Genomic DNA, 27,756 nt, shown 5'->3' on the forward strand with positions numbered 1-27,756 from the left:
TGTCTCTGTGTTTTGTTTTTCTTTTCTTCGCAGCAAAATTGATGCAAAATGTGTGTTCTTCCTAAAAATTTATAACTTTCCGCATTAAATTAGGACATACACATTATAAACTTTACTTTTCATACTCAGAAAAAAGGCAAGTTTTGTTTTGTGAGCTAGTTTCGATAAACTTCCGATAAAAATTAGAGAAGGCACCGATTTGTTCATAATTCGCATGGTAATTGGATCTGAATTATCAACAAATGAGGTAATTCGCTCTCAAAATTGCGAATTACGAATGCGAGAGCGAACAATGTGATTGGGATATTAGATAGGCGGTTTTGCAATTGGTCGTTGGGCGGTTTTGCAAAAACATTTTGTAATGATGCTTTGACCATGTTTTACTGAAATAAAAATCTCCTCTCTCTATTAAGTTCACACGATAGAGGAACTCTAGGAGATATTCAATCTAGCTAGATTCAAAATAGAGAAATCTCAACTTTTCTCTATCGCGTATTCTACAAGCTTTGTACACGGTAGACCTCTCGCCGAGAGCTAGTTAGAGAGTTACTCGCATTAAGGGGGAAAGTTAAATTTTCAAATGGTACTTATTTTCCGAAAAACTTTTACATAAAAGTAGATAAGTGTACATACCTAAAAATTAAATATTTACTTGTATGTGTATATATTTTTAATAGTGGGTGGCAACCTCTTTCTTCGGTACCATGTCCATTTTTGGACTTACATCAAACAATTTTTGCTATTAAAAATTGCCTTGAAAGGAGTTTCCCCGAGCAATTCCAGCCAAAAATATAGGTATTCACCAAATTGAGCCTAGCAATCCCGCAAAAGAACAGATTAGCCAGAGTGCAAGGCCACTTGCTTAATTTGGTTATTACCGCTTATGTTTTACCTAATGTTTATGCTCCTTTGCTTTGCAAATTGGCTATTGGAAAATCCGTTAAAATGCCTATGAAAATAGGAGAAATTTATTAAATTGTAATTAAATTCATTGTCAAGTCTGTACCACACGTCTCCGTATAGCAAAAACTCTATTTAGCTTACCAAATAGAGCGTGGAGTAAAAACTGTTGTTGTAGAGTTTTCGATATAGCTGCGATGGACTATGTACACGACGAAAAAGTCTCCTTAAATAACTCTCAAGACTGTGTGAGTTCTCGTACAGTTCTATTTGGTGTTAACATGTCTCCAGCGACATTTTTGTCTAACTTAGGGCTTACACCGGACAATATTGTCAAGACAATTATGTCAAAATGATGTGTTTGTTGTAATATGAATTCGCCGTGTTTACAACAAACACATAATTTTGACATAATTGTCTTGACAATATTGTCCGGTGTAAACCCTAAGTAAGTCTCGCGTTTTTTCTACCGTATACACTTAGCTTTACAGTTCATGGTAGAGGATGCTCGTTCTGCCGTTCATCATAATCAAAAAAATGCATATGTATATTTATGGTCGATTTCAGTTAAAGAAATGGGATTCTGTACGGGAAGATATTGCATGTATAGCCACTTTCGACAGCACGAAGATGAGTTGTCTTATGCCGCGATGTCTGAATTTGATATCCCCGTGAAACAAATACGGCTGTGTAAAATGACGTTGAGAAATACCATCAGCCCGGACCAGTGTTACCGCTGAAACTTTTTCGAAAGTCGCTGCACCTAACATTAGACTCGACTTTATTTCAACTATGAGCATTGGTCCAATTATGGCAACTTAACGTAACTTACGGCTCTCTCTTAAAAATTCTGTTAAATGGGTCTTGTTTATAATTGAACAGCCGAAACTTAATGTAACTTAATGCCACGTCGAAATCTGTTTCTTTTTGATTCTTTAAGTTCTACGTTCCGTTAAGTTAAGTTGCCATAATGGGGCTTTATGCCCTATACTTTTTAATAGATAAATTACTAATGGAAAAAATAAAAAATTCTCTTAAAATAAAAACCTATTGATAAGAGATATATTAAAAATATGCAATACGCATATATTGCATTTATTATGTAGATTAGTAGATAACAAATATTATAACAAAGTTTGGCATTTCAAGCTTGTATATAAGTTATCGCACATTATCGCTTTGTACTGGGTGCTACAAAAATGAATATAGCACAAATAACTTAGGGAAATGCTAAGTTACAAGAAACGATAAAACGGATGAAATAAGTCAAAATCTTGCCAGAGATGTAAATTTTAAGAGCCTTGGAAAAGTAAATACTAAAACAATTTTTAAATACGTAAGAAACAAAATATATTTTATGAGAAAATTATCAAAATGTGTATATAGAATTTTTAATCAAAGAAAAGGAGGAAAAGCCGCATGATTTTTTTGAAAAGTTTCAAAATAACCCAACTTCTAAAAAGTCGATGTCAGGGGGCATCGATCTCCAAAAAGTGTCAATTTGACACTTTAGTCGCACAACGGTAACACTGGCCCTGTCAGAATTGGGAAGGACCTCTCAGAGCCGTTTGATACCAACCGAGGTTTCAGACTCCCTTTCATGTGATTTATTTAATTTAACGAGAAGGACTTGGCTTCACTTGGCATTTCCAATTGGCGTCAGTTGGCACAGACGAGAAATGACTGGCGTGCTGTTTTGGACTCAGCCCCAGAATCGATTAGGCGGGTACAGCGCCAATAAAGAAGAAGAGAGAAATGTGTCCCGAAATTGCCAAAAACAAAAAAAAAATGTTGAACCTTTAATTACTGGCTTTAATATGTGAGTAGTCCACTTGCAAACAGCGTTATGTGGTTTTATAATGGTAAGCCATAAATTTAAAAAACGTCTACAACAAAAAGTAACATCCAAATTGTATATTTCTTTTTATTATCTGAAAACTTAAATAAATAAGAGCCTAATAACATTAAAAATCAAAATCGCAGTGTGGTAGTTTTTGCAAATTTTGTATATAGAATTTAAATATAGCTTTGAAATAGTAAGTTTATATAGCCAGCTTTTTTAAGCTTTTCGAGTACTCTCTTCCATGAAGGTTGGTCTGCTTCTTTTTTAAGACGTCTTCCACTAGGCAGAAACTACCACGTTTTTTTGCAGTTTTCTAAGTTCATTAGAAGATGGAGGCTTTCGAACTTGTATAAATACGTACAATAAATATTATAGAGACTTTCGAAAGTGTATATATATGTACATAAAGTAAGTATTATAGCGACTTTTGCTAGAGTAGCTAACATTTGATGATATTTTTTTCAGAATATATAAGGATTTTGCACTGTATTTTTAGTGGACATGAAACTACTTTAAATACTGGTACGTAACCACCAAAAACTAAAAATCAAAAAAAAAATATACATAGCGCACTTTGCAAGAGGACTACTCATGTTTTCGAAAACCTAATTCAAAATCGGCTGTGTTTTACAGATCGGAAACCAATTGGTAAAATCGCGGATTTTTGTTTTTAAACCGTGCGTCGCCAGCAATGGAAAAGACCTTAAATGGCGAATCTCAAATTATTTAATATCGGAAATCGTTTCGGAATTAGGGTGGTATTATCACTGGCGAAGCGAGCGGTTTGGCGAAGCGGATTAAGAGGCAGAGAAGGCATTAGGAGTGTTCGCGATGCAAAGAACTTGGCCAGCCTGGCAGAGACTGCTTCCCCATTTATGGCCCGTTTTCCGGAGTTAGTTTTTAAGTGGCGGATGCCAAATCCAGCGCATGACCCTCTTCGGGGGCGGGTGGTTTTTCAACCGAATACACGTTTATATAGCGAGCCGCTTGCTTCAAGACAGACGCCCAATTGCAGCCGCACTTCTCTCTTCCTGCCTAGCTCATGCTCTAATAAGTATTCAAAACTAATGGTGATTTCGATTCTAACAAAAACTGTTGCCCTTCCATGGAGCAAAATTAGTAATTTCCATTTTAGTATTCATTTGTTCATGGTGTAATAAAATATTTGAAATGGAAACAGAAACCCCATCTGTAGCAAAACCGTTACTGGTATGTAGATTTAAAAAGTTTCGATACTCAATTTGCATTATGCACAATATGATTGTCCTTGTTTTTTTTTAGTATGGACAGAAGGTGAAACCCGCCTGCTCTTGGACAATTACGCAACCTACCTGCCGGATATTGGTCCTTTAAAACAATTCCGCTGCAAGAAAGACATGTGGATGAGGATGTCTCTTGACTTTAATGGCAGAAGTTGGAAACAGTGCGAAGAAATCTTTAAAACGGCGATGAAAAGAAAGAAAGCGTCGGTTGATAAAAACACAACTTCTGGCGCTAAACGACAAAAGATAGCCTATGAACAGCAGCTTGAAAAAATCAACCAACTACATGATTCCATAGAGCCAGCTGTCCGTATAAGCAGCCAAGGTATTGTTTGCAAAACTATAAGTAAAGTGAAAAAAGTGCCAAAGTCAAGAAATCAAAAGACAGTTCAGGACACGTTATAAATATCGTTTCCTTATTTTCTCTGAGATAGAATAGAGACCAACTTTTTGCAACTGTCTATCAATGAAATTCAATAAAGTACTTAGGTACTTATATACATACTTCAACAAAGTTTAGTATGCTAAAACCGAATACACTCATTCGGCGCACTCTTTGGTAAAAGTTATCCAAATGAAAGTTACAGAGTTGGACTTTTGGTTCAGAAAGAAACAATTTTTGAAGCACAGTGGCGAGCTTAGTTAATAGTTAAATGTAAGTTAATACGCACAATTGTGGTAGAAGTTTTATATCTGCTAAGGAAACGACTAATATAAATTAAGCAACATTAATCATTGTACATATGTATATTTTAATACATCGTTTGTATACATAACACGCAGTATTAAAGATTGTAAGTACTACAGTTTATTATGCACTAATACGGTGTACTTGTACATTAGAGTGGTCCAAAAACAATAAAGACGGAATTTTAATGCCGCCACCCCCTAGGATTGTTCTGAACCGAAAAAAATATACCCCTATTTTTTATTTTGAAATCTAAAAATATTTAGGGAGTGCCAGCGATGCCAGGTGAAGGGATTTTCCCCGTTTTCAGAGGATATTGGGCCCAAAAGGGAGAACGGGAAAATACATACTTAAATAGGGGAAAATTAAACATCTTTATTCTTTACTATTGCAACCGTCAGCCAGTTCGTTTCGTTTAAGAACGTTAGGAAGTTTTTCGATAACCAAATAGTTAAAGTAATTGGCAACTTCATTTATGTAATTGCCATCACAATTTCTACAATATACAATAGTCGATATTCATAGTTCCATTACTAACTACAATCATTATTACCGCGCTTTTTTGAAGTACGTGAAGTTGTAAAATGGGTAAGGAAAAAATAATGTTTTTTTAACAAAACAAGTGTAATAATTGTTTCAAATTTCGTTAGGCTACTGGAGTGAAGATAGCGAAACCAGCAGTGCAAATAGTGAAGTCGTAGCACCAGCAAATAAGCGGAAGAAACAAAAACCGATTTACCTCAAATCTTGGGAAAAACTTCCAGAATTTAAACCATGGCTGTGTAAAAACAATAAATCTTCCACTCAAAGTGATACTAGAGCATATTGCAAATTTTGTGACGCTTCCCTGTTTCCAAAGAAATCTGAGCTGCAGAAGCATAGAACAACACAAAAACACGTCTACAATTCGAAAATTGCTATGCAAAAAAATCAACCCAAAATTTCTGTGTTTACTTCTTCTCCAACCATTGACAATGTGAAAAACGCAGAGGTTAAAGTTATGTGCATTCGCCGCAGAGCACAATTTACCATTCTCAACATTTGATCATCTGACTGGACTATTGAAATCTATATTCATTGACTCTGATACTGCGAAAAAAAAATCATTTAAATCCAACGAAGGCGACTGCCATTGTAAAGAATGTTACAGGCAGATTTAACTTTACAAAACTTATTACAATTCTCAGAAGCCAAGAGTTTTCGATTATTATTGACGAGTCTACAAGCATAGATTCAATAAAATTATAGTTTAAAAAACTAAAACCTCGCTATTATAATTTCCATTCATACTGTCATCAGGTATGTAACTTGAGAATAGAAATCGCTGCATCTTTTAGACGCATCAATATTACATAGCTACATCCCGAGCTAATAAAAGGGAGGTAATAAAAAAAAGCTTAGTTGTTATTGTTCAGTACGTTGATGCAAACAATCGTGTACGAGAAGAATTTTTAACATTAGTCGAAGTGCCAAATGCAACTGCTTTAATTTTATTTAATAAACTAGTAAATTTTTTGACTCAAATCACATACCATTCAGAAAAAACTCAATTGCATTTGCCTCCGACGGAGCGAATGTGATGTTAGACAAGAACAATTCCGTAGCAAAGCTTTTGAAAGATGAGATTCCCAGTTTATTTGTAATGCGATATACTTGCCATACATTTCACATAATTGCAAGCAATGCTTGCAAAAATATTCCTAACAAAATTGAAATAGTTTGTCGGGAAATATATTCACATCTCCAATGCAGCGCAAAACGTCAAAATATTTTAAGAGTTCCAAGATTTTTGCAACTTAAAACCGCATAAAATTCTCCATCCGGTACAAACGAGATGGTTATCTCTCCAAGCAACTGTGACCAGAATTGTCGAACAATTTCCTGCGTTGTGTGACTGTTTTATTAAAAAAGAATGTATTGAAGCGTTAAATAACAATTTTAAAATTGAATTATGCAATAAAAGTTTTTTGCCTTGCGACGTCTACTACAGCTGCCATGTAAAGGAGCGCAAATTCGGAGTTGGATTTGTGGTGGGAGAGAGACTCCGTCGCCGAGTACTGTCGTTCACCCCGGTGGACGAGCGTCTAGCCACAAGCCGCATCAAAGCGAGATTCTTCAACATCTCGCTCATCTGCGCCCATGCCCCGACGGAAAAGAAGGATCAGGCATCCAAGGATCTCTACGAGCGCTGCCCCCGTCATGATATCCAAATCGTGCTTGGCGACTTCAATGCCAGGGTGGGCAAGGAAGGGATCTTTGGAACCACCGTCGGAAAATTCAGCCTCCACGACGAAACGTCCGACAACGGATTGAGGCTGATCGACTTCGCCCGAAACATGGTGGTATGCAGTACTAGGTTCATGCATAAAAAGATCTATCAAGCTACATGGCTGTCTCCGGATCGAAAAACGAGAAACCAAATCAATCATGTTGTGATAGACGGATGGCAAGCTTCCAGTGTTTTAGACGTACGCACACTCCGAGGCCCAAACATCGACTCGGACAACTATCTTGTTGCAGCCAAGATACGCACCCGCCTCTGTGCAGCAAAAAATGTGCGCCCAAATATGCAAGGAAAGCTTAACGTCGAAAAGCTGCAATCACAACAGACAGCCAGCGCTTTCGCTACTCGACACTCACACCTGCTCTCAGAGAGCACTCTTCAGCAAACCGACATATGCGAGCAGTGGAACCACATTTCCCGCTCATTAAGTACCGCCGCCGAGGAAGTAGTCGGATTTCAGCGAGCCCGAAAGAACAATTGGTACGATGGGGAGTGTCAGGAAGCTGCAGACAAAAAAGATGCCGCCTACACGGCCACGCTGCGATCGGGAGCAACGCGCGCTATGTGGGACCGCTATAGGGATCTGAAGAGGGAAGCGAGACGTATTTTCCGCAATAAGAAGAGAGAGGCCGAAATACGTGAGTGCGAAGAGCTTAAAATGCTAGCCGACAGGAAGAATGCCCGGAAATTTTACCAGAGAGTTAGGCGACTTACGGAAGGTTTAAAGACCGGGGCGTATTCCTGTAAGAACAATAATGGCGACCCAGTAACTGATATCCAGAGCGTACTTAAATTATGGAGGGAACACTTTTCCGTCCTACTAAATGGTAGCAGCACGGAAAGTTGCGGAGAAGAAGAACCCGATCCCGCAGTCGATGATGACGGAGTCGACGTTCCACCGCCTGACTATGACGAGGTACGTATAGCAATAACGCGGCTGAAAAACAACAAAGCCGCTGGAGCTGAAAGCCTGCCAGCTGAGCTATTCAAGTACGGCGGCGAGGAGTTGAAAAGGTGCATGCATCAACTCTTGTTCAAAATATGGTCAGATGAACGCATGCTCGACGACTGGAATTTAAGTGTGCTCTGCCCAATCCATAAGAAAGGTGACCCCGCCATTCGCGCCAACTACCGCGAGATCAGCTTTCTAAGCATTGGTGACAAGGTCTTATCGAGCGTATTGTGTAAAGGACTGAAGCCCACCATCAATGAACTGATTGGACCTTATAAGAGTGGCTTTAGACCTGGCAAATCCACCATAGACCAGGTATTCACAATACGCCAAATCTTGGAAAAGACTCGCGAGAAAAGGATCAACACTCACCACCTATTTGTCGACTTTAAAGCCGCTTTTGACAGCACTAAAAGGAGTTGCCTATACGCCGCTATGTCTCAATTTGGCATCCCCTCAAAACTCACACGGCTGTGTAAAATGACGTTGAGCAATACCACCAGCTCCGTCAGAATTGGGAAAGACCTCTGCGAGCCGTTCGCCACAAAACGGGGTTTCAGACAGGGCGACTCCTTTTCATGTGACTTCTTTAATATGATTTGGAGAAGATAATAAGAGCTGCAGAACTGAACCGCTCAGGAACAATTTACTACAAGAGCATGCAATTGCTGGCTTATGCCGATGACATCGACATCATCGGTAACAAAGACCGCGAAGTCTGTTCTGCCTTTTCTAAGGTGGATAGGGAAGCAGAGCGAATGGGTCTGGTGTTAAACGAAACAAACAAACAGTCAGCACATTCGCGCCTTGGCACCCACGTCACTGTCGACAGTTACAATTTCGAGAAAGTAGAGAATTTCGTTTACTTGGGAACCAGCATTAACACCGATAATAATGTCAGCATTGAAATCCAACGCAGAATCACTCTTGCCAACAAGTGCTACTTTGGACTGAGTAGGCAATTCAGGAGTAAAGTCCTCTCTCGACGTACGAAAACCACGCTCAAGTTTCAAAATTGGTTGAAAACTACGACAAAATCGTCTTTTAAAATTTTCGTATTTGTATATAGTTATTTTTGCAACCTAAAAATGCAACTTTATAATGGAGATAAATGTGAAGATGAAGAAAGAAATTGTGAAGGTGAATGAGAATACATAATATACATGAGTATTAGAGTAACTGAAAGGTTAAGAAAATACATTGAAAGTTTTCGTTACGAATCGAAATATATCCAGTCATCAGGAATTTTAGTTATCGAGAGTTATCAAGTTTCTCATCACCGAAGTTTATATTTATCGAAATTTATCGCATGATCTATGTTACTTAAGTTATCGGAATGTATGTATTGAAATTGTTCACTGTTTATCGAGTTAGCGCATAAACTTAATTGTCGAAATTAATACACCGATTGTTTTATCCGATTTATCGAACTATCGAAATTTATCAAGTTAATGAAGTTTTATTTTGTATGATTTTTAATGAATAATCAATATTTATCGAGTGATCTTAATTTATAGAGCTATCGGAGTTTATCGAATTAATGAAATTTATCGAATTGTGATTTATGGAGTTCTTTTAAATGATCGAGTTATCTATACTTGTTAATTGATCGAAATTTGTTGGTAGTTATCGAAATTTGTCGGTTTGTGGAACCAAAGTTTTTGGAATTTTCAAATTATATCGGTGGGAAATCGAAATTTCTAGAATTACATGAATTTATGAGGTTATCCCGATTTATCGAATCCTATTAAGTTATCAGAGTATATCAGGCTACTGAATTTGTCGATAATTATGGAAATTTATGGAGCTATCAAACTCCAGTTTGCGATATATATCGCGATAAGTAAAGTTTATCTAAATTTATCGTCAGTTATCGATATTTGTAGAGTTATCGAATTTTATCGAGTTATCGGAACTTAGTGTTTTTGAAATTCATTAAGCTATCAATGCGTATCATTCATAATTTTGAAGCGTCAAGAAGCAAAAAAAAAGATTTGGTGGTAAGGCTCGGCCAAACGCGTACAGAACGTTTAAACGCCGAACATGAATTCATTGGAATCAAGTATGATAACAGTGTTCTTCCCCAAATAACCTAAGATATAATTTTAAAACTATTTAGAGATTTATCTTGAGCTGAAAAAAGCCTTGAAAACTTCGAAAAACTCTAAACTTTTATTGAGACATCAAGATTTGTATGAAATGAAAAGACCGGATTGTTGATTGTGAAAAATAAAGATTGCAATAAAACCGCCTATTGCAATTCAAAAAACCGGTTTGGGAGAACCGAGTCAATTGCCGTAAAATGTACATAACGTTCCGAATAATAATGACATCATAATTTATGCCCAGATATATTTTCACAAGAATGTCTTACACACCGCCCAACTGCTAAACATATGCACACCCGGCTGTTAACAAAAATTTCTTTCATTTGGGGTATTCAGAACGGTGTCGTAGGTGTCGTATTGTTGTAGGACGTAAACTTTAAACGGCTAAAAATATATGAAAGGGGTTTGCAAGGGCCAACAAAAGTTATATTATGAATTTTCACAGTGCTACAAAAAAGTTGGTTGTGGTTTCAAATCCTCTAAACATTTATCTATTTAAGCTTTTAAACTTTACGACATACACCAATACACAATTACGGCACCGTTGTGAATACCCCAATTGTTATTTCTATTTTGGCTTCATTCATTTTTTTTCTAACTTCTTACTGTCTGGTCAACTAGTCTTTGTGGTCTGTAACAAATTGTTTCCATTTTGATTAATGTCAGCACAAATCTGTATCGCTCGGTACAGAATTTAGGCATTTAGCTGCCACATAGACATCTGAGTTATCCAGCAACAGCAATCTTGTGCTGGGGATGATGAATGAAAATTTATGACAGCCAATTTGTCTCTTCACACTGTAATTGAGGATGATATCGTGTGTATAAATTGGCCTCTGACCAAATGAGTGTCAACAGTGAAGCTAAAACCAACTCAGTATTTCATCGTGCAAAAACTTACTGGAATTCCGTTCGGTTCACTGCAATTTTGGTAGGTCGCCTGCATACCATTTTGCACTTTGCTTTATAAACAAATCAATAAATCAGCGCAAGAAAGTAATAAGAAAATGGTTAAAATTTTTTATCGTTTGCAAACGGATATTTCTCAATTAAAGTATTTTTAAAAGAGTTATCTATGTAAATGCACATTAAACGTAACAAGATTCTACATGAAAGCTTCGGTCTGGCTAAAATTTTGCACACAGTCTAATTTCATACTAAAACTGACAGAAATGGCCTTACTTATATTGTTTTATTTATTTTTTTTTTTTAATTATGAGCGTGACAAATATCGATAAAACAGTAAAGTTGGGTCAACAAAATTTTGTATAGGTTCACTATTTCTTGCTCCAATTACAAAGCTGAGGTATCATTGGAAATTAATCAAGCTATCTATCCATATTCCCTTATTTACTTTGACATACTTAGGGCCGTTTGCACCATGTCTAGTGAACGCTAACTGGAGGTATATCCTTCAGTTATGCACATCGACTGCTTTATCGATCACATCTTATATGTTAGGAGTCGAAAACGTCGATGACGATGTTTAGCTTGGAGAATTAGAGCCGGTTGCTCAAAGCCTGGTTGACACTAATCATCGGGGAACATCGTTATCGACATTTTCGACTCCTTAGGGCCGGTTATTCAATGTCTGGTTAACACTATTCTGCGGTTAAACATCGTTATCGACGTCTTCGAATCCATGCATTCAACAGGGAGTCGGTAACGTCGATAACTATGTTTAACCGGAGATTGATTAGGGCCGGTTGTTTAATGTTTGGTTATCACTACCTGCCGGTTAAACATCATTATCGACGTTCTCGACATCATGCATATAACATCCCTGCAGGGAAAACTGCTAGTTGTGAACCAGCATCCCTGCAGGGAAAGCTACTAGTTGCGAACTAAAATTCTACCAGTTTGCGTTTCAGCCCAACTAGTTCACGTTCTATCCTTTTTCAATGTTAGCGACTGGTATTTTTAACATTGCGATGTCCTACGAGATGTCAATTGTCAGTCTATGCATCAGCATTTAATAGTATAAATACTAGTAGCATCATACCAGTTGATGAGATAGTCTGCCAATTCATCCCCTATGAAAGGCATTAGTATACCTTATTCCTACTAACATTGATCTAACTTTAAAAAACTTAACCATCTCCAAGCGGCCTCGAACCTGCGATCCCAGAACCAGATCCAGTAGTCTTCACTAGGGATGAAACGATACCATAGAAGTATCGATACCTGTACTTGGAAGTAGCATCGAAACAAAGTATCGATACCTACAAAGTATCGGGCTAAAAGTATCGATGCCTACTTATATCGAGATTTGTACCTATATAAGAATTGAAATATGTTTATGTTTGTTTGTATTAAAAAACGCTATCACATATGTGCCAAATTAACTTATGTGACTATCATTATTGATTTTAGATTAATCTTTAGATTTTTTTAAGAAAAACTTCCAAGTTTTAAAACAAGTTTTACTAGGATGGACCCTCAAAAAACAAAAAAAAAAGTGTATAGTCCAATAAATTGTTTTTAAAAATTATACAAGATTTGCTTCTTTTTATGTACATATTTTATTTGTTTGTATTTATTTCATACAAATTAATTAATTAATAAAAAATATCTAATTATAACACGGTTCAACAGCATTTTTGCAGAGTAATAGTGCTATATTTCTGGAAGAAGTTATCATGTTTTTCATTTTTAATGAAACGATAATAGGTCTTTCTTTGCACAAAGCAACCTTTTCTTCTACATCAAAGCTCTATGTGGCTGTTCTAGGATTTGTACTTTTGGCATTTTGCCCGATGGCCTTGAAATACAAAAAGAAAGATATTTAGACGCATATCAACTTCTTTCGGAAATATACCATGATCATTCTGATAAAAATTAAGAGTATATACTAATTTGCAAAATTGTTTAAATAATTCATTAGGTATTATAAGCCGTCAATTGAAAAACTCGAATTTTGTCGCGCTGCCCAAAAACAATAATTTTTCCAGAGGCTTTCCAGTAAGTTGATTTCTTGATGAGTGTGGTCCTAGCTTTTGAAAATAATCTCTCGCATGGTATGGAAGTCGCAACTGTGTGTAGATACATGCGCGCGCATATTTGTATAACATTGGATCGGTTGATTTTAAATCCTCCAATTCCTCCAACGGATTGGATTTTAAAGAGCAGACGGGGTTTGATAAATAAAGCTACAATTCATCTTCTTTTGTAGAGTGTTTTCGTTTTTGGCCAATCGCAAGCTTTTTATGTTGGTACCAAAAGTCAAAATCTTCTTTAACAACGTTTTCTTCGGAGCTGGTATTAGCGTCTACTTGAATAAGGCTTTTTAGTTTAAAAATTGCCCGACTGCAAGCGTTCGCATCTTGAAATTATGATTTTTGAAGCGATGATCGAGGATAGTTCCTAAAGCTGCATAGGTGTTGTATTCAATGAGACCAAATCTTTTACTACACTCCGCCAGGAGTTTCGTTTGAAGTTGGGTGACACAATCAAGAGCTGTAGAAAATTTACTCACTCGAGATGTTAGGCAGTTAACCATAGGTATGATCTTGGAAAGTGTGACATAATTCTGTAATGAAGATTCTTTGTTTACGAACTCGAAAGGCTTGAGTAGCTGAACTATTTGATTCAGTATTTCTATTTAATTTTTTGCTATCATTTCAGGACTGTCTGTAGCATCAAGTATAAGTTGAGACGAAATTTTGGACATATCAAAAAATCTTTCCAGCATGTAAAAGAGTGAATTCCAGCGCGTTCTAATGTCTCTTGCTCGATCCAATTTGCAGATTCATTCGATACGAAAGAAATAGAACGCGCACCCTTTTTCGTAGAATTGTCAAAACCGGCGTTACCCCGACGTTGGCGCCTTCTTGCGGTTTTCATTGGCAACTAAACTGCCAAAATTTTTTAACTATTTACAAAGAAATTAGATTAAAAAATAAAAGTCCGGGAATAAAATTTTCAATGAATTGGGGTTTCGATACAAGTACTTTTTTCCGATACCTACTCAGTACTCGGTTCAAAAGTATCGATTACAAAATTACATTGTTTCGGACGAAAACCATCGAATATGTACTTGTATTTACTAGTATCGTTTCATCCCTAGTCTTCACGTGACGCCACAGCCGACATTTGTAAGAGAAGCAATTAATTGCGTTTTATTTTAGGCTTTGGCAATTCAAAGGCAGATGTCGCTGAATGCTTAACTTCTTCGAAAATGTCGAACTGGTAGGCACATACTAGTTTATGAACTAGTATTTTTTCTAACTGGTTTGGGTTTTCACTGCAGGGATGCTACCAGTTTGCGTTTCAGCCCATCTAGTTCACGTTGTATCATTTTTCAATGTTAGCGACTGGTATTTTTAACATGGCGGTGTCATAGGAGATGTCAATTGTCAGCCTCTGCATCAGCACGCCACCAGTAGAAATACTAGTAGCATCGTAACAGTTGACGGGATAGACTGCCTATTCATCCCCCGTAAAAAGCAAAAGTGTGCCATTTTGCTCGCGGCGCTGCAACAGTGGCAATGATCGACAGGGTATAGCTTTGGAACACCAAATCAAGAGATCCGAGTTCGAATATCAGTGAGCGAATGTTTTTTTATATTTTTTTTTAATTTTTTTTATTTATATCTCTTATTGTAATTTTTAAATTTTTTGTTTTAAAAAGAACTAAAAATTATTTCTTTTCATTTTTTTATGGTATTTGAGTACTTAGGTTTTATCCAAATGGAACTAAATTTATGCACAATTTTTATTTTATATTAAAATTTAAATAATTATTTAAATTAATTTACTTACTCAACTTTAACAACCTCCACGCGCACTCTAACTTGAGACCTCAGAACCAGAATCGATAGTCTTCACTCGACGCCACAGCCAACATTTCTGATGAAAGCAAGTAACCGCATTTTAGGTTGGGTTGTGGCTATTCAAAGACCGATGTCGCTGATCGCATAAATTGTTCGAAATCACCGAAATCGTAGGTCGTCGCTTTAGCGCATACCATTTAATGAACTAGTATTTATACTGGCTGGATTGGCATTTCGCTGCGGAGAACTGGTACAATTATAGTCCATGACGAACTGGTATGACTTCCCCATTTAATACCAGTTTTCGAACTAGAATTTCTACCAACTAGTTTACTCTTTTCTATGAGGAACTGGTATAATTATGGTTCATAACGAACTGTTATGACTTTTATCCTTAAATAATACTTCATGAAGTGAAATTTGTGCATACTGGTTCAGCTTTTCACTGCAAGGATGTGATTGATAAAGCAGACGTTAAACATCGTTACCGACGTTACTAACTCTATGCATATAACATTGGGTCGATAACGTCTGTAACGATGTTCAACTGGAGATTAGTGTTAACCAGAGATGGTGAAAACGGCTCTTATTCAACAAAAATATTCAAAAATTTTTTTCAGTAATTTTTTTTCCTAATGAATTCTCAAAAGAAATCGTACCCAAATAAACATTGGGCTTGATTAACAATTCGAAAATGATTGGAAAACGAATATTTTTTTCGACTCTCACCTTCGATAACGAATGTGGCATAGGTTAGTATTCGATTCGAGAACTAGAATATTCTCCAGCAAAACGGAACCTTCGTTATCCAATGTACTTTTCCTTCGTTATGAATCCAAAATCCAGTCCATTATCGAACTGAAATTTTATTGAGAGAGAGAGATTGTCTTATATTTCCCTTCGAGAATGAGCTGGATTTCACTTTCTCTCTTGTTACCATAGTTTCCAATTTTTTCGAACCCATCTCGAGTGCAATTCCAATACACTATGAACATTGGAAACCAAGGTTGGTTATGAGTTCGGTCTCAGTTCGATATGCATATTGGATATCGAAGGCCATTTTCGAAAGTTCGCCACAATGTTTATTGGGTAGTTTATGAATTTTTGAAGTTACTCGGTCAAATTCAAATGTAGATTAATTACCTAAGGAAAATTAAATTCTCTTATCTTCATCTACATCAGTGATACTCAAAACAGCGCCCGCGTGCTCTCTGTAGATTTTATATACATACGTATGTGGCCGCGCACCACGATGCACGGTAAGAAAGGTGGCGCCTTCGCGGACCGCTAATCCTCTATTTGTCGATTTGACAGCATCTACCCCTACAGGAAATGTGTCTAACTATAAGCTCACTTTACGTTGATTAGGAAGGAGCTAAAAGTCAATTATTATCTGTATATTTTCTTTGACGAAAGCTAACTATATTTCTATGGCGATGGCCGCGAAATAGTCAAGGGTGGTTACCTCTGCATTAGATGTAGTCAAGGGTGGCTACCTCTGCATTTGATGTAACTAACTTGTAACTAACTACTTTTGGACATAAAATATCAATAGAAAAAATAAAATATTTTATTTTGATTTTTTTTATTTTATTTACTTTATTTATTTTATTACATTTCATATTTGTTTACATATTCTCCTGTAGGTGGTCCCATATTCGAACTCCGTCAGACATAACTTCAAAATGATAATATGAAATTTCGATCTCCCTTTTATTTGTCCTTAATTCGAAAAAGTATTTGCGAAGTGCAGAATATTTAAATAGAAACGCGTTTAAAGAAAACAATCTCGAGCTTTACTGCTGCATTACTTGTCCACTTGTTTCAAGTTAGCTTTTTGTAGCTAACTACAAATTATATATTTTATAGAAATCCCGCAAAAAGCTAACTACAAGTAGGTTATTTTTTATCAATTGATAATTTTTTTTTCTGCAGGGACGCTTTCGCTGACGTCACAATAGTAATTGTCGCACGAGTGATGCAAATTAAATTTTCATATTGTACCTACGTGTTTGCTGAAAAGTTATACTTAAAACTGGACAAAAAGTAAATATGTATTTTTATGTGCATACGTGCATTTTTGATAGTTGGTGGACTACATCTTCCTTCTGTACCATATCTACTTTTGGACATGAAACAATATTTTCTACTAACAATGGCCTTGAAAGGAATTTCTAGTTTTACATCACTATTTCGAACAACATGTTGGCTTCTTCCTCTTCTTCAAAATTATTCTTCACTCTCTCATTCTCTCACTATTATGACGTCACACCCGGTTGCTCTCAGCTCGATTGTTATAATATAATTAAATGCGCTTTAAAACTGCATATCCGAAATTTTTCTAAAAATTTTATTAACCTATTCACTGCAGGTCATTAGAATGGCACACTCCTTTGTCTCAAGAATAACGCAAAATTCATATAAAATGCTGCCCAAGAAATGGAAAAGGAGTTTTCTTTATAAGCTTTAGTTTGTGAAAGGAAAACAATAAATACTCACAGTGTGCCTGAATCAACCGTAAATAAAGGTTGTTGCATATGGGTTTTTGAACACATGGATGGAGTCGTGAATCCCCCTAATATGCTTTCCATGCACCTCTGTAAAAAATAATGCTATTGGTTCCACTGCAATTAAAATGTCACTTAAGAAAACGTGAGGCAAAATCTAAGCTCAATAGATCGCTCATTGTCTACAAGTTCTCTTGATTTCTGGGTAAATAATGGAATACATACGAAATGCATTCAACAGATTTTCACCTGACAGTTTGCAATTTATGCGAAGTTTTGCGAAGTATGCATAATCAGACCATCAAGCTGCCTTCACAAGGGTCGATTTCTGTCGACTGAAACATCGACTAGCCAAAGCATTTACATTTTACGGTTGAGTTGTCATTTCCGCTGGTCGCTTTTGGTTGAACGACAAAAATCTACCAGAAAATCGACCCGTGTGAAGGCAGTTTAACCCAGGAAGCAATTGACTAACTCAGATGCTCTTGCTATTGTCAAATAAACTAATTTTTCTTTATTAATAAGTTCTCTCTCAATAGTCGTATTTATACATCCTTTTTTTTAATATCCTTAAATTGCTTTCATCCTCCAGATACATTCTGTCCTTGGCGATTGCTGACCTGCTGGTCATCCTCACCACAGTGCCACTAACCTCAACAGTCTACACCGTAGATTCGTGGCCTTGGGGCAGCTTCCTATGCACGTTATCTGAATTTTTTAAAGATGTATCGATTGGCGTTTCCGTTTTTACACTTACAGCACTCTCAGGTGATCGGTACTTTGCCATAGTGGACCCACTAAGGAAATTCCATGCGCACGGTGAGTAGAAACACTTTAAATTGCGTTTCCATTATCTCACCCTTAGAATCCGAAAATCTGTATGCATCGAGTTAAAATACCAAAATAAATAAGATCATATAGTATTTTTGTATCTTTATTGTAGGAGGTGGCAAACGTGCAACTCGCATGACCATCGCCATTGCCGTGTCCATTTGGCTTTTGGCTATACTCTGTGCTGTACCTGCGCTAATAGGCACCAATGTAAAGGTGAACGAGTTGCTCCGGAATCACGTATACTTACATGCCCACACTCATTAATAAATATGTAACCAACCAAAAAATATATAAGTAATTTACGTTTCATTCTTTCTTCCTTTTCGTGCAAGTAGCGCATCGAAATCAATAGCAACAAATCGTTCGCCGTGTGTTACCCCTATCCGCAGGAGTGGGGTGTGAGGTATGCCAAAGCAATGGTGATGATGCGCTTTCTGATCTACTATGCCATACCTTTGTTCATAATCGGCGCTTTTTACGTACTAATAGCGCGGCATTTGATGTACGCAGCAAGTGTGCCTGGCGAGATGCAGGGAGCGATGCGACAGGTGAGTCGGAAATTACAACGTCACTGCTTAACAAAACACTTTGCCCAAGTGGCACACCCATATTGCCCACTAGGAGTACTATTGATGAAGAAAACGTTTCAGCCATTCAGCCAGGTGGCTCTACCTACAGAGTATATATGTAGGTGGGAAAATCGGTCAACAGGCGTCATTAATCATGAGTTGAGGATGATATGCATTACGGGCACTCGCAGATTGAGTTGTAAAAAGATATGATGTTTCCTTTCTTCTATCCAATGCTAATCCGAAAGCGTGAGTAGTTAAATAACTCCCACTTTTTGTTTCAGTATTTTAGTAGTGTTATCAGCTTAGCACAGCGATGATTAATTAACTCGTGTAAATTAAAAGTCAATGCACAAGAAGACAGGGTCAGGTTTCCCTTACGAAGCGATTGGGCTAATTGACGTGGAAAGGGTGTGTTTTCTGCAAATAAAAGGGCAACGAAATACTCCAGTTTCTTCTTCTTCTTACTTCAGTTTACCCTTATCATTATTGGAGAAACGAAGTTTTGCGTTTGAACTGCGGTTTTTAAGTGTTTGGCGCTTTCAAGAGTAGGCGAAAGTGTCTAATTAGTGCGCTAAATCAAGGCAATTTTCTTTTTAAAGTCAGATGTTTTGTGTAGTATTTTATATTTGGCTGTGTGTGTACAATATATAGAATAAAAAAATGAATGAGTCTAATTTCGGGCGAAACCGAACTTCTAGTGTCCGGTGCACGTGGTCTCAAAATGTATGTATGTAGGTCAGTGCACGGACTTTACCACTTTATTTTTAGATCCACTCACTTCTTAGCTATATTTTAATTTCTACCATTTTACCAACAAAGGCTAAAAATCTACCAATATTTTCCAAGAATAAAAATGAAAAGTTAACTCTGACCATAACCCATAAAAAAGTGAAATAACATCTCTGTCAGCTGTTTATGTAAATATTTTTCGATACGTTTGTTTGGGTCGCTGCCCAACCAATGCGTTGCAAACTTCAAGCACTTCAAATTTCATTTTGATAAGAAAAAAAATTGTGTGGAGAATAATTGTTAAAACCCCTTATTAAATTAATCCAGAGCCCGAATCACTGCATCCGGGATCGAATAGTCGCAATTTCTTTTTGAGATTACGCCATTCGGTAGCGAGCTCCCTTTTTCACTTTAAATTGTATTTTAAAGAACAAGAGAGAACAGCTGCCGTTATATATCATCCGATTCGAATCGAGTTTCATTCGATCACGGATGCCGTGACTCGAACCCAGTTTTATGTATAGGTTTTGACATTAAGAATCACCGAGACGAAAATCCAGCTGCTCGGGAAACACCTCCTTACATGAATTCGCCTTGATTTATCCTATATGAGTAGAAACTATCTATTAATCTTCTTTTTAAAACTCTACTAACTTCTACCATTTTTAGGATGTAAAATCTGCCACTATTAATTTTTTCGAAGTGCGTGCATTGATATACATTGGTATCTTTTATTATTCATAAGTGGTTTGCTGAAAATCCGAGGCTTTTGTTACTAGCATAAACATTTTTTAATCAAAAATGAATACAAATATTTATTGGTATACATATTAACCTATGGACCATCAACCAGCTGGGGATTTTATAATCAAATATCTACTAAAAAACTTTTTGTTAGCTTTTTTATTATTTAGTAAAATAGCGATAAATCAAATGAATAACAAAGGAGCAACACAATGCATTTTCGTAAATCTTAATATTCATATAGTATTTATTACATTTTATATACATATACATATTTTATAGTTAATACCGTTTTACTTTTGATGCAGGTGCGCGCCCGACGAAAAGTGGCATGGACGGTGTTGGCATTTGTTGTTATATTCGGAATATGCTTTATGCCCTATCACTTCTTCATGCTCTGGTTCTACTATTGGTTAGTATTTTTAAGATATAAATAACAAAATGTATCAAAAAAAATATATTAAAAGTTTTAACGAGTACATATATATACATATATATTCCTCAAAATCGAAGGAAATACATATCTGGACTTGTGGGCACCAGGGAAGTTTCTTTTAGATCTTATTCCACTTTTAATCAAACTACAGGAAAATTATGCTTATTATTTTGATTCCAAACCATTGAACCAACAAAAGCATACCATTCATTTCAAATCTACTATGCAACACTTTTTGTATTGGATACAACATCCTTAATTCCAATGTATGGAAAAAATCACTATCCGAATGACAATTCTAGAGTCGCGTTGAAAAATCTAGGACATCTCGCTACTTACCACTTTAATCGCCGGAAAAAACAACTGCCAATCATCACATGCAAACTTTGCAAAACATCCATTTCCAAATAGGTGTAGGTCCTGTGAATAGGACGAACTCTGAAAAAATACGACTTTGCTTCGTTATCCTCATTTTTGCAGCTCCTGTACTGCGAATCGTTGCGTAATTTTGCTAGCATATTCAAGAACAAGGCGCAAAAATATGTGAAAAATGTTAAAAAAATTGTCCTTAATAATTCTTTTGCATGAATTATTCGTAATGTTAGAAACTTGAAATCTCAACTGTTCTCGACCAGTTCAGACAGCCATACTCTCTTCTTGATCATGGAGGGGAAACAAACAACGTTCGTTCGCCAGAGAAAACCACCATTTTCTAGTTGTCCTTTCATGCATGCAATTTGTACAAAATTCCAGTCATGATTCTTAACGTTGTGTAGTAAAATATATGCCCTTTTTTGACATTTTCTGAACAAAAGTGTCTAGAGGAATCCGTAGTGCCCTTGTGGAGTCATCAACAACTATCTCGATAATAAGATGCTGACCTCGTAAAGAACTAATGTTATTTCGGTCTAGCTTTTGTGTTCTGGCTCCATTTCTTGCTTTTTTCATGCGATGCTGTGAGACGGCTTCATCTGTCAAAAACATTTGCAAAGCAAGATAAAAAAGAAGCTACTCTGATGCCCACAAGCCCAGATATAAGTTTGGAAGTAGGAAAATATGTGTACCTATTCAAATGAATCGAGCTGTATTAAAAACAATCTTCTCCAGTAACAAGCTTAAGCATATTACATAGGTGGCAAAATTTAAAAAAAAAAAATTAAAAACACTCGGAAAAATCAATGCGTAAGGGTCTATTTACGTCAAATGTCCCAAGCATCCAATCCCGGGATCCTGGAATATTTCGGGATATTATTACCATTAATTGAAATATGCTAACAAACTAGTTTTGCAGTCCTGCTTTAGTGCGAGTACTATAAATAAAAATAAATTTGTATTTTTAAGCACAGAAATGTCTTTATTTTATATCAGTTTAAAAAGTTAATTACAAACTGAATAAACTAAAAACTGTGGAATTGAAATTCATTCATGTCTCCGATTCGCTTCAAATTTTTTTATGGGTTCTATACACATATTCGAGGAATTTTTTTTTTTTTCTTGGCGATTTGATCTGTCAAGGTTCGAATTTTTTCATGTACTTCAAATCGTTATATCTCGGGCTGTACTCACCGTAGAGACTTCATCTTAACGTCGTTTTAAAGATAAAGAAACAGGCTTTCTATGCCATTGTTATGATTGTCCTAAGGTTAACGTAGCTATTAACAGTTGAACTATTTTAAGTTGATTTGCATAATAAAGACCAAATAATTTGGGATTTAAAATTACACCATCGTAATCCTTGTTTAATTCTCCATGTTCCGAAAAAATGGGAGTTTTTCAATAACTATTTAAAAAATTTTTTTTATGACGAAGTGGTTTATTTGATGAGAGTTAAGAATGAAGTCTCTACGATGAACAGAACCCGAGATATAACAATTTGAAGAAGTACATGATTATTTAGTCAGAATCACGAAAAAATCAAAAATTTTACATGTCATATATCCGAAGAAAAAAGGAAAAATGTGAAGTCATTCGCAATTGTGGTTCCAAATTTGATGTCCGATATGAAAAAGAATGCCTCATATATATGTTATATATACTATGACATAGAATAATAGTAGTGTTAGAATTGTAATATATTATTTGATTATTTGTAGCCTTGCATTTTATAATTCTGAGTCTGAATGTCGTTTTATTTTAATTTGGTCGTAAATTAAATTATATCCCGGGGTCCCGAGATTTCGGGACTCAAAAAAGGGCGTAGGATCCCGAATCTCGGTACTAGATGCCTTAGTGCAAAACAAGCTACTTTTCGACTACCTGGGAAGCAGACAGAGAATGGGAAAAATAATTCAAAAGTTATGATTGCTATAGATTTTTGTATGAGCTATCCGACGGTGCTATGCGTTTTCCGAAATTTTCCAATTTCATGGTGAAAATTCGAAACGACAATTTATTTGCAATTTTTCTTAATAATAATAACAAACCAGTCACAGCACTCCGTCGCGTCACGTCGGCACCGTTCGCTTGCACGAATTAGAACATTATACTGTGATAGCAAGTTTTTACAAAAATTTCATTTAAACCCGACATATCTCAGACCTTTGTGTATCGTCGATTTAAAATTTTCACCCAATAAAATACAAACTACTCCAGAGGATTTAAGTTTAACAACACTTCTTAATACTGATTACAAACAAAACTAACGGTTTTCAAACTTTATTATAAGAATTCAGAGGGTGTTTTTTCTAATGTGAAAGATGTGTTATAAAGTTAATGTTTTTTTTTTTGTTTTAATACAGTATTCTAGATGAATATCTAAGAAAGTTTTTGAGAAAGTTTCAGATTCAAACATCAAGTAGCTCCAAAGTTATAACTTTATTAAAGTGACGCGCACGGTAAGCGGTTTAGCGCGGTCTAAAGCATTTTATAACTTGGAAAAATAAAAAAGACCCTTTTTTATTAATGATTTCTATGTAAAAACGAAATTAAAAATGACCTTAGTTGAGAAAAACTACAAAAAATTTTCGTTTCGAAATTTCACCATGGGATAATTTGGCAACCCACCAATTTTAGCATAGCACCATCTGTTAGCCCGTAAAAAAATCTATAGAAATCTTATTTTTAGATTTTTTCCACCACTTTCTGTCTGCTTTTCAGCTAGTCTAAAAGCAGCTTGTTTTGCACCGCACAGCGCACTTGGGACATTTGACGTGAATTGCCCCATATGGGGAAATTCAAGGCGGATTTATACAAGGGGTATTACTGGCGAATATATATTTTCGCCGCGGTCCTTCTGAATGTTAAAATGATGTGTTTGTTGTAATATGAATTCGCAAACACATAATTTCAACATTCAGAAGGACAGCGGCGAAAATCTAAAATCGCCAGTAACACTACCTTGTATAAATTCGCCTTGGGTAAGTCTTTTGAGATGGAGCTATTGCAATTTAAATTTTTGTATGTTTTTTTTTCTAAGTATAGTAGCACAATTTTATTCCCAAAATGTATCACTTATCAACCTACTTAAAGTACATTATAACCCGTGTAACTAAAATTTTTTAATTGCTACTCTAAACCATATCTTTAAAATTATTTCCTATTAGCCCGGCCAAGTTAGATTTTCAAGGTTACAATAATTCGCATAAAGCTGAAAATTGGCACGAATGTTACAACAACTGTAAATGAAATGTAAAAAGGCCTCATCAATCCCAGGTCTGTAAAAAAATTAATCAAGGTCAAAGGTCACCTAAATTGATTTTCACTATTTTTCAGCTAAACCGTAAGATTTATTATAAAATAGGTTGGACAAAAGTGTAGCTCATGTAACTATCTCTAAAAACCGTCATGACACTTTTGTTCCTAAGAATCACCATTTCGACTCGACCGGCATCCATATTTTAATAATTCACTTAACTTATATTATCAACCGCTATCACAAGAAATGTCACGATTTTTATATAAAACGCAAAATTCAGTTACAGTTGTGAGCAGTTTTTTTCTCGCATTTTGGTAATGGACATATTTGTTTATTACCTGTCTTTTTATTTTTAACCGACTTCCAAAAAAAGAGGAGGTTATCAGTTCGTCGGAATAATTTTTTTATTTTTTTTTTTTATGTATGTTACCGCATAACTTTGGACCACGTCAACCGATTTCGATAATTCTTTTTGCATCGGAAAGGTAGTGTCTCAGAGGTGGTCCCATACTAATCTGGTTGAGATCCGATCAGTGGATCATGAGATATATATATATATTTTTTTTTTATATGGGAGTTGAAGTCGGTTTTGTGTTTTGCTAAAAATTACTTGTTATTCCTCAGAACCTTCAGATGAACTTCTGAAAACCCCGAGCTTTAAGTCAGACCACTCAAGAAGTTATACCCTAATAAAAAGTAGACTTTATGCGAGTTGCACTAATAATTTCCAGATTTTTTCGATTTTAGGTAAATTTGTAATTTAAACCGATAGTTTTCTTATGAATAACTACATATTTACTGATATTTACGCATATATGTATCTAAGTAATATTAACGAAGGTATAGAAGTCGCACATTGCAGTGCAACAATATGCCAGTACGCAAAGTGTCCCCATCTCAAAATATTTCCCCATATACTAACGAAAGTTTTTCTCTCTAAAGTCACATTTTTTTTGGTTCACAAGAAAGAACAGGAATTGAAAATGCCTGTTTAATTATTATTTTTTATACCAAACTAATAAAATTTGAAAGACCTAATTAGAGGATGTGGTGGTGTACATATTCGTAGTTGAGTCATATTTTTTCCAAAAATAATCATTGGAAAATCCAAGGTATTCCATTATCAAGTGCCCCAAAACATTAATTTCGTCAGTTCTACAGAATTTTCGATTTTATTTCGTACCCATATTTTTATTCAAGATTGAAATGGGTTGTTTTATTAATCACATCTTTGAAGTTTCAAAGTACCTACTTCTAAAAAATCCTGGCGTCGGAGATAAAAATTAAAAACGCAGTTTTGCTGTATTTTGGCCCCAGTATCACGCGTATATTAACTTGCGTGTGTCTAAAATTTACTGCCGCATGGTGTTATTTGTTTATTTTATGTAAATATTTAATGTCACTTTATTTTTAGCTAACCAAATGTATTTATTCAGGGCTATCACAGAGTCCATCGTAGCTTAGATTTTTGTGAAATCTACGAAAGTGCTATCACAGAATCCGAATGGCTTCGAACCTAAATTCGAAATTCGTAGAGAGCCTTCATTGAATCCGTTCGTAATGAAGATTCGCACAGATACTCTACGATTAGTTTATGCTGGCGGAACAAAATTTAAAATTATGGAATCTTAAAAATATTCGAAAAAGCTGCATTATTGTTAATAATAAATATTTATTACACTCCAAATTTGTTATAGTTTGATATAAATCCATATATTTGTGTAAACGCATACGTAAAATACCAATGCCATACATACGTACATACATACGTACATTCTACATACACACATTCATCTGCTAGACACTATTTAATGAATGAATATTTTTAATGAAGCGAGGAAATAATAGTTTAACAAAAACTTATTAGAAAAAAACCTAATTACTTTAATATCATAAAAGTTAGTTTAAAAAATATTTTGCTCTTTAAAAGAATAAAATATAAACTAAAAAAAATATATATATTACAAAAACGAAACGAAAGTTAAATTAAAAATCTGCTGCCCGACGACTCGGACTTGAACTCGGACCTTTCAATTTGCAGTCTAATGCTTGCTCACTCGGCCATTGCGACTGCTGGGGCAGCGTGAGCAAAATGGCATACATAAATGTCTATTGCTTCCTTTGCACTACCAGATTTCGAATCAGCACTCGAAGCTGGCAACGATAAATATTTTCGAGTTCACTGGGATTCAATGATAGCAATTTTTCGTATTCGTAACAGGCATTCGAATTCATAGATTTTCTACGATGAATTCCGTGATAGCCCTTATTATATACATATGTACGCATATAATTCCCACTAACCAATTGTATCTGATTTCTCATTTTTCTGCGTCTATTTAAGGCCCACCGCACAGGATGACTACAACTCCTTCTGGCACGTTTTGCGCATCGTCGGCTTCTGCTTATCCTTTGCCAACAGCTGCGCTAATCCGGTGGCATTATATTTTGTTAGTGGCGCCTTCCGCAAGCATTTCAATAGGTATTTGTTTATTCACTACAATGCAGACGCATGACAAACTGTCACCTCCTGCCCGAACAGGGTAAGGAAGTTGCAAAGGATATGAATTTGATATTAAAATGAAAGGAAGGATAAATCCACGCTTTTTGATAGAACGAAAATATTTGCGAAATTCAAGAAAGCCAATTTTGTCTGAAATTAAATCCGCACGTACATTTACATATATCTACATGTTTACAAACATACAGACAAGCAAATATCTACTTAAGTACTTACATATTTAAAAAGTAGAAAGAGCGCTGGAAAAATAGCTGGAAAGTTTGTCATTCTTAATTTCCAAGGCAAATTCACAGCGACAGCACAAAAATAAAAAAAAAACATCTTTTTGACCGTGAGCATAGTTCGCTTTGAAATCAGCTGCTCTGGCAGCACCACCTTGTATGTAGGGATGTTGCGATACTACTGATACAATCCTGGTATCGATAGTTTTGTCTCGATATTGGGTAAATCGGTACTCGATACTAGGGAGACGATACTATTAATACCCATTTGGACAGTGGTGGACTTGCAGTTTTGTCCGTCCTAGGCTTTATAGTGCCAGCCGCCCCTTTCTCAGCTCCCATTATCTAGGTACTACTTATATATATGAATTTACTTTTCGCCCGACTTTGTCAAAATATATTGTCAATAAAATAGCACCAATCGCTGTATTGCTTACTGCTTCTGAAGTTCTGTTTTATACCAACAGACCATAGGATTGCTTTTGTATGCGCACCACGTTTTTAATTTTAAATTTAATAAATTGTTTATAATTAATTTGATAAAATCTTAAAAAACTAATTCTATGGGTCTAGCAAAAAAGTTTCTACTTTTTAGTTCATTAGTTTACTGGGTACGAAAGTGGAAAGTTGTCTTCTAAGTCTGTAGAATAAACCAGACCTTTTCCCCGACTTCTGACGTACCTAATTTCACCAGGTTAGTATTAAAATAAGATTTATTGTAAATTTCCTTAGACCTTACGCCCCCCCCC

General features: G+C 35.8%; 1 protein-coding gene across 1 annotated transcript in view; it reads left to right on the plus strand.

Annotated features, from left to right (window-relative positions):
- The window catches only part of LOC118744909 (neuropeptide CCHamide-1 receptor), a gene marked incomplete in the record, with an annotated part of 127,324 nt that overhangs the window by 69,672 nt on the left and 29,896 nt on the right, over nucleotides 1–27,756 (plus strand). Inside the window, 5 exon segments of the mRNA XM_036478337.1 lie at nucleotides 17,909–18,135; nucleotides 18,260–18,363; nucleotides 18,486–18,698; nucleotides 20,504–20,607; nucleotides 26,610–26,747. Of these exon segments, the coding sequence (XP_036334230.1) occupies nucleotides 17,909–18,135; nucleotides 18,260–18,363; nucleotides 18,486–18,698; nucleotides 20,504–20,607; nucleotides 26,610–26,747 (786 nt within the window).

The sequence above is a fragment of the Rhagoletis pomonella genome, unplaced genomic scaffold (assembly GCF_013731165.1).
Source record: "Rhagoletis pomonella isolate Grant_MI unplaced genomic scaffold, Rhpom_1.0 Rhpom_scaffold_00008, whole genome shotgun sequence".
In the NCBI taxonomy this organism is placed as follows: domain Eukaryota; kingdom Metazoa; phylum Arthropoda; class Insecta; order Diptera; family Tephritidae; genus Rhagoletis; species Rhagoletis pomonella.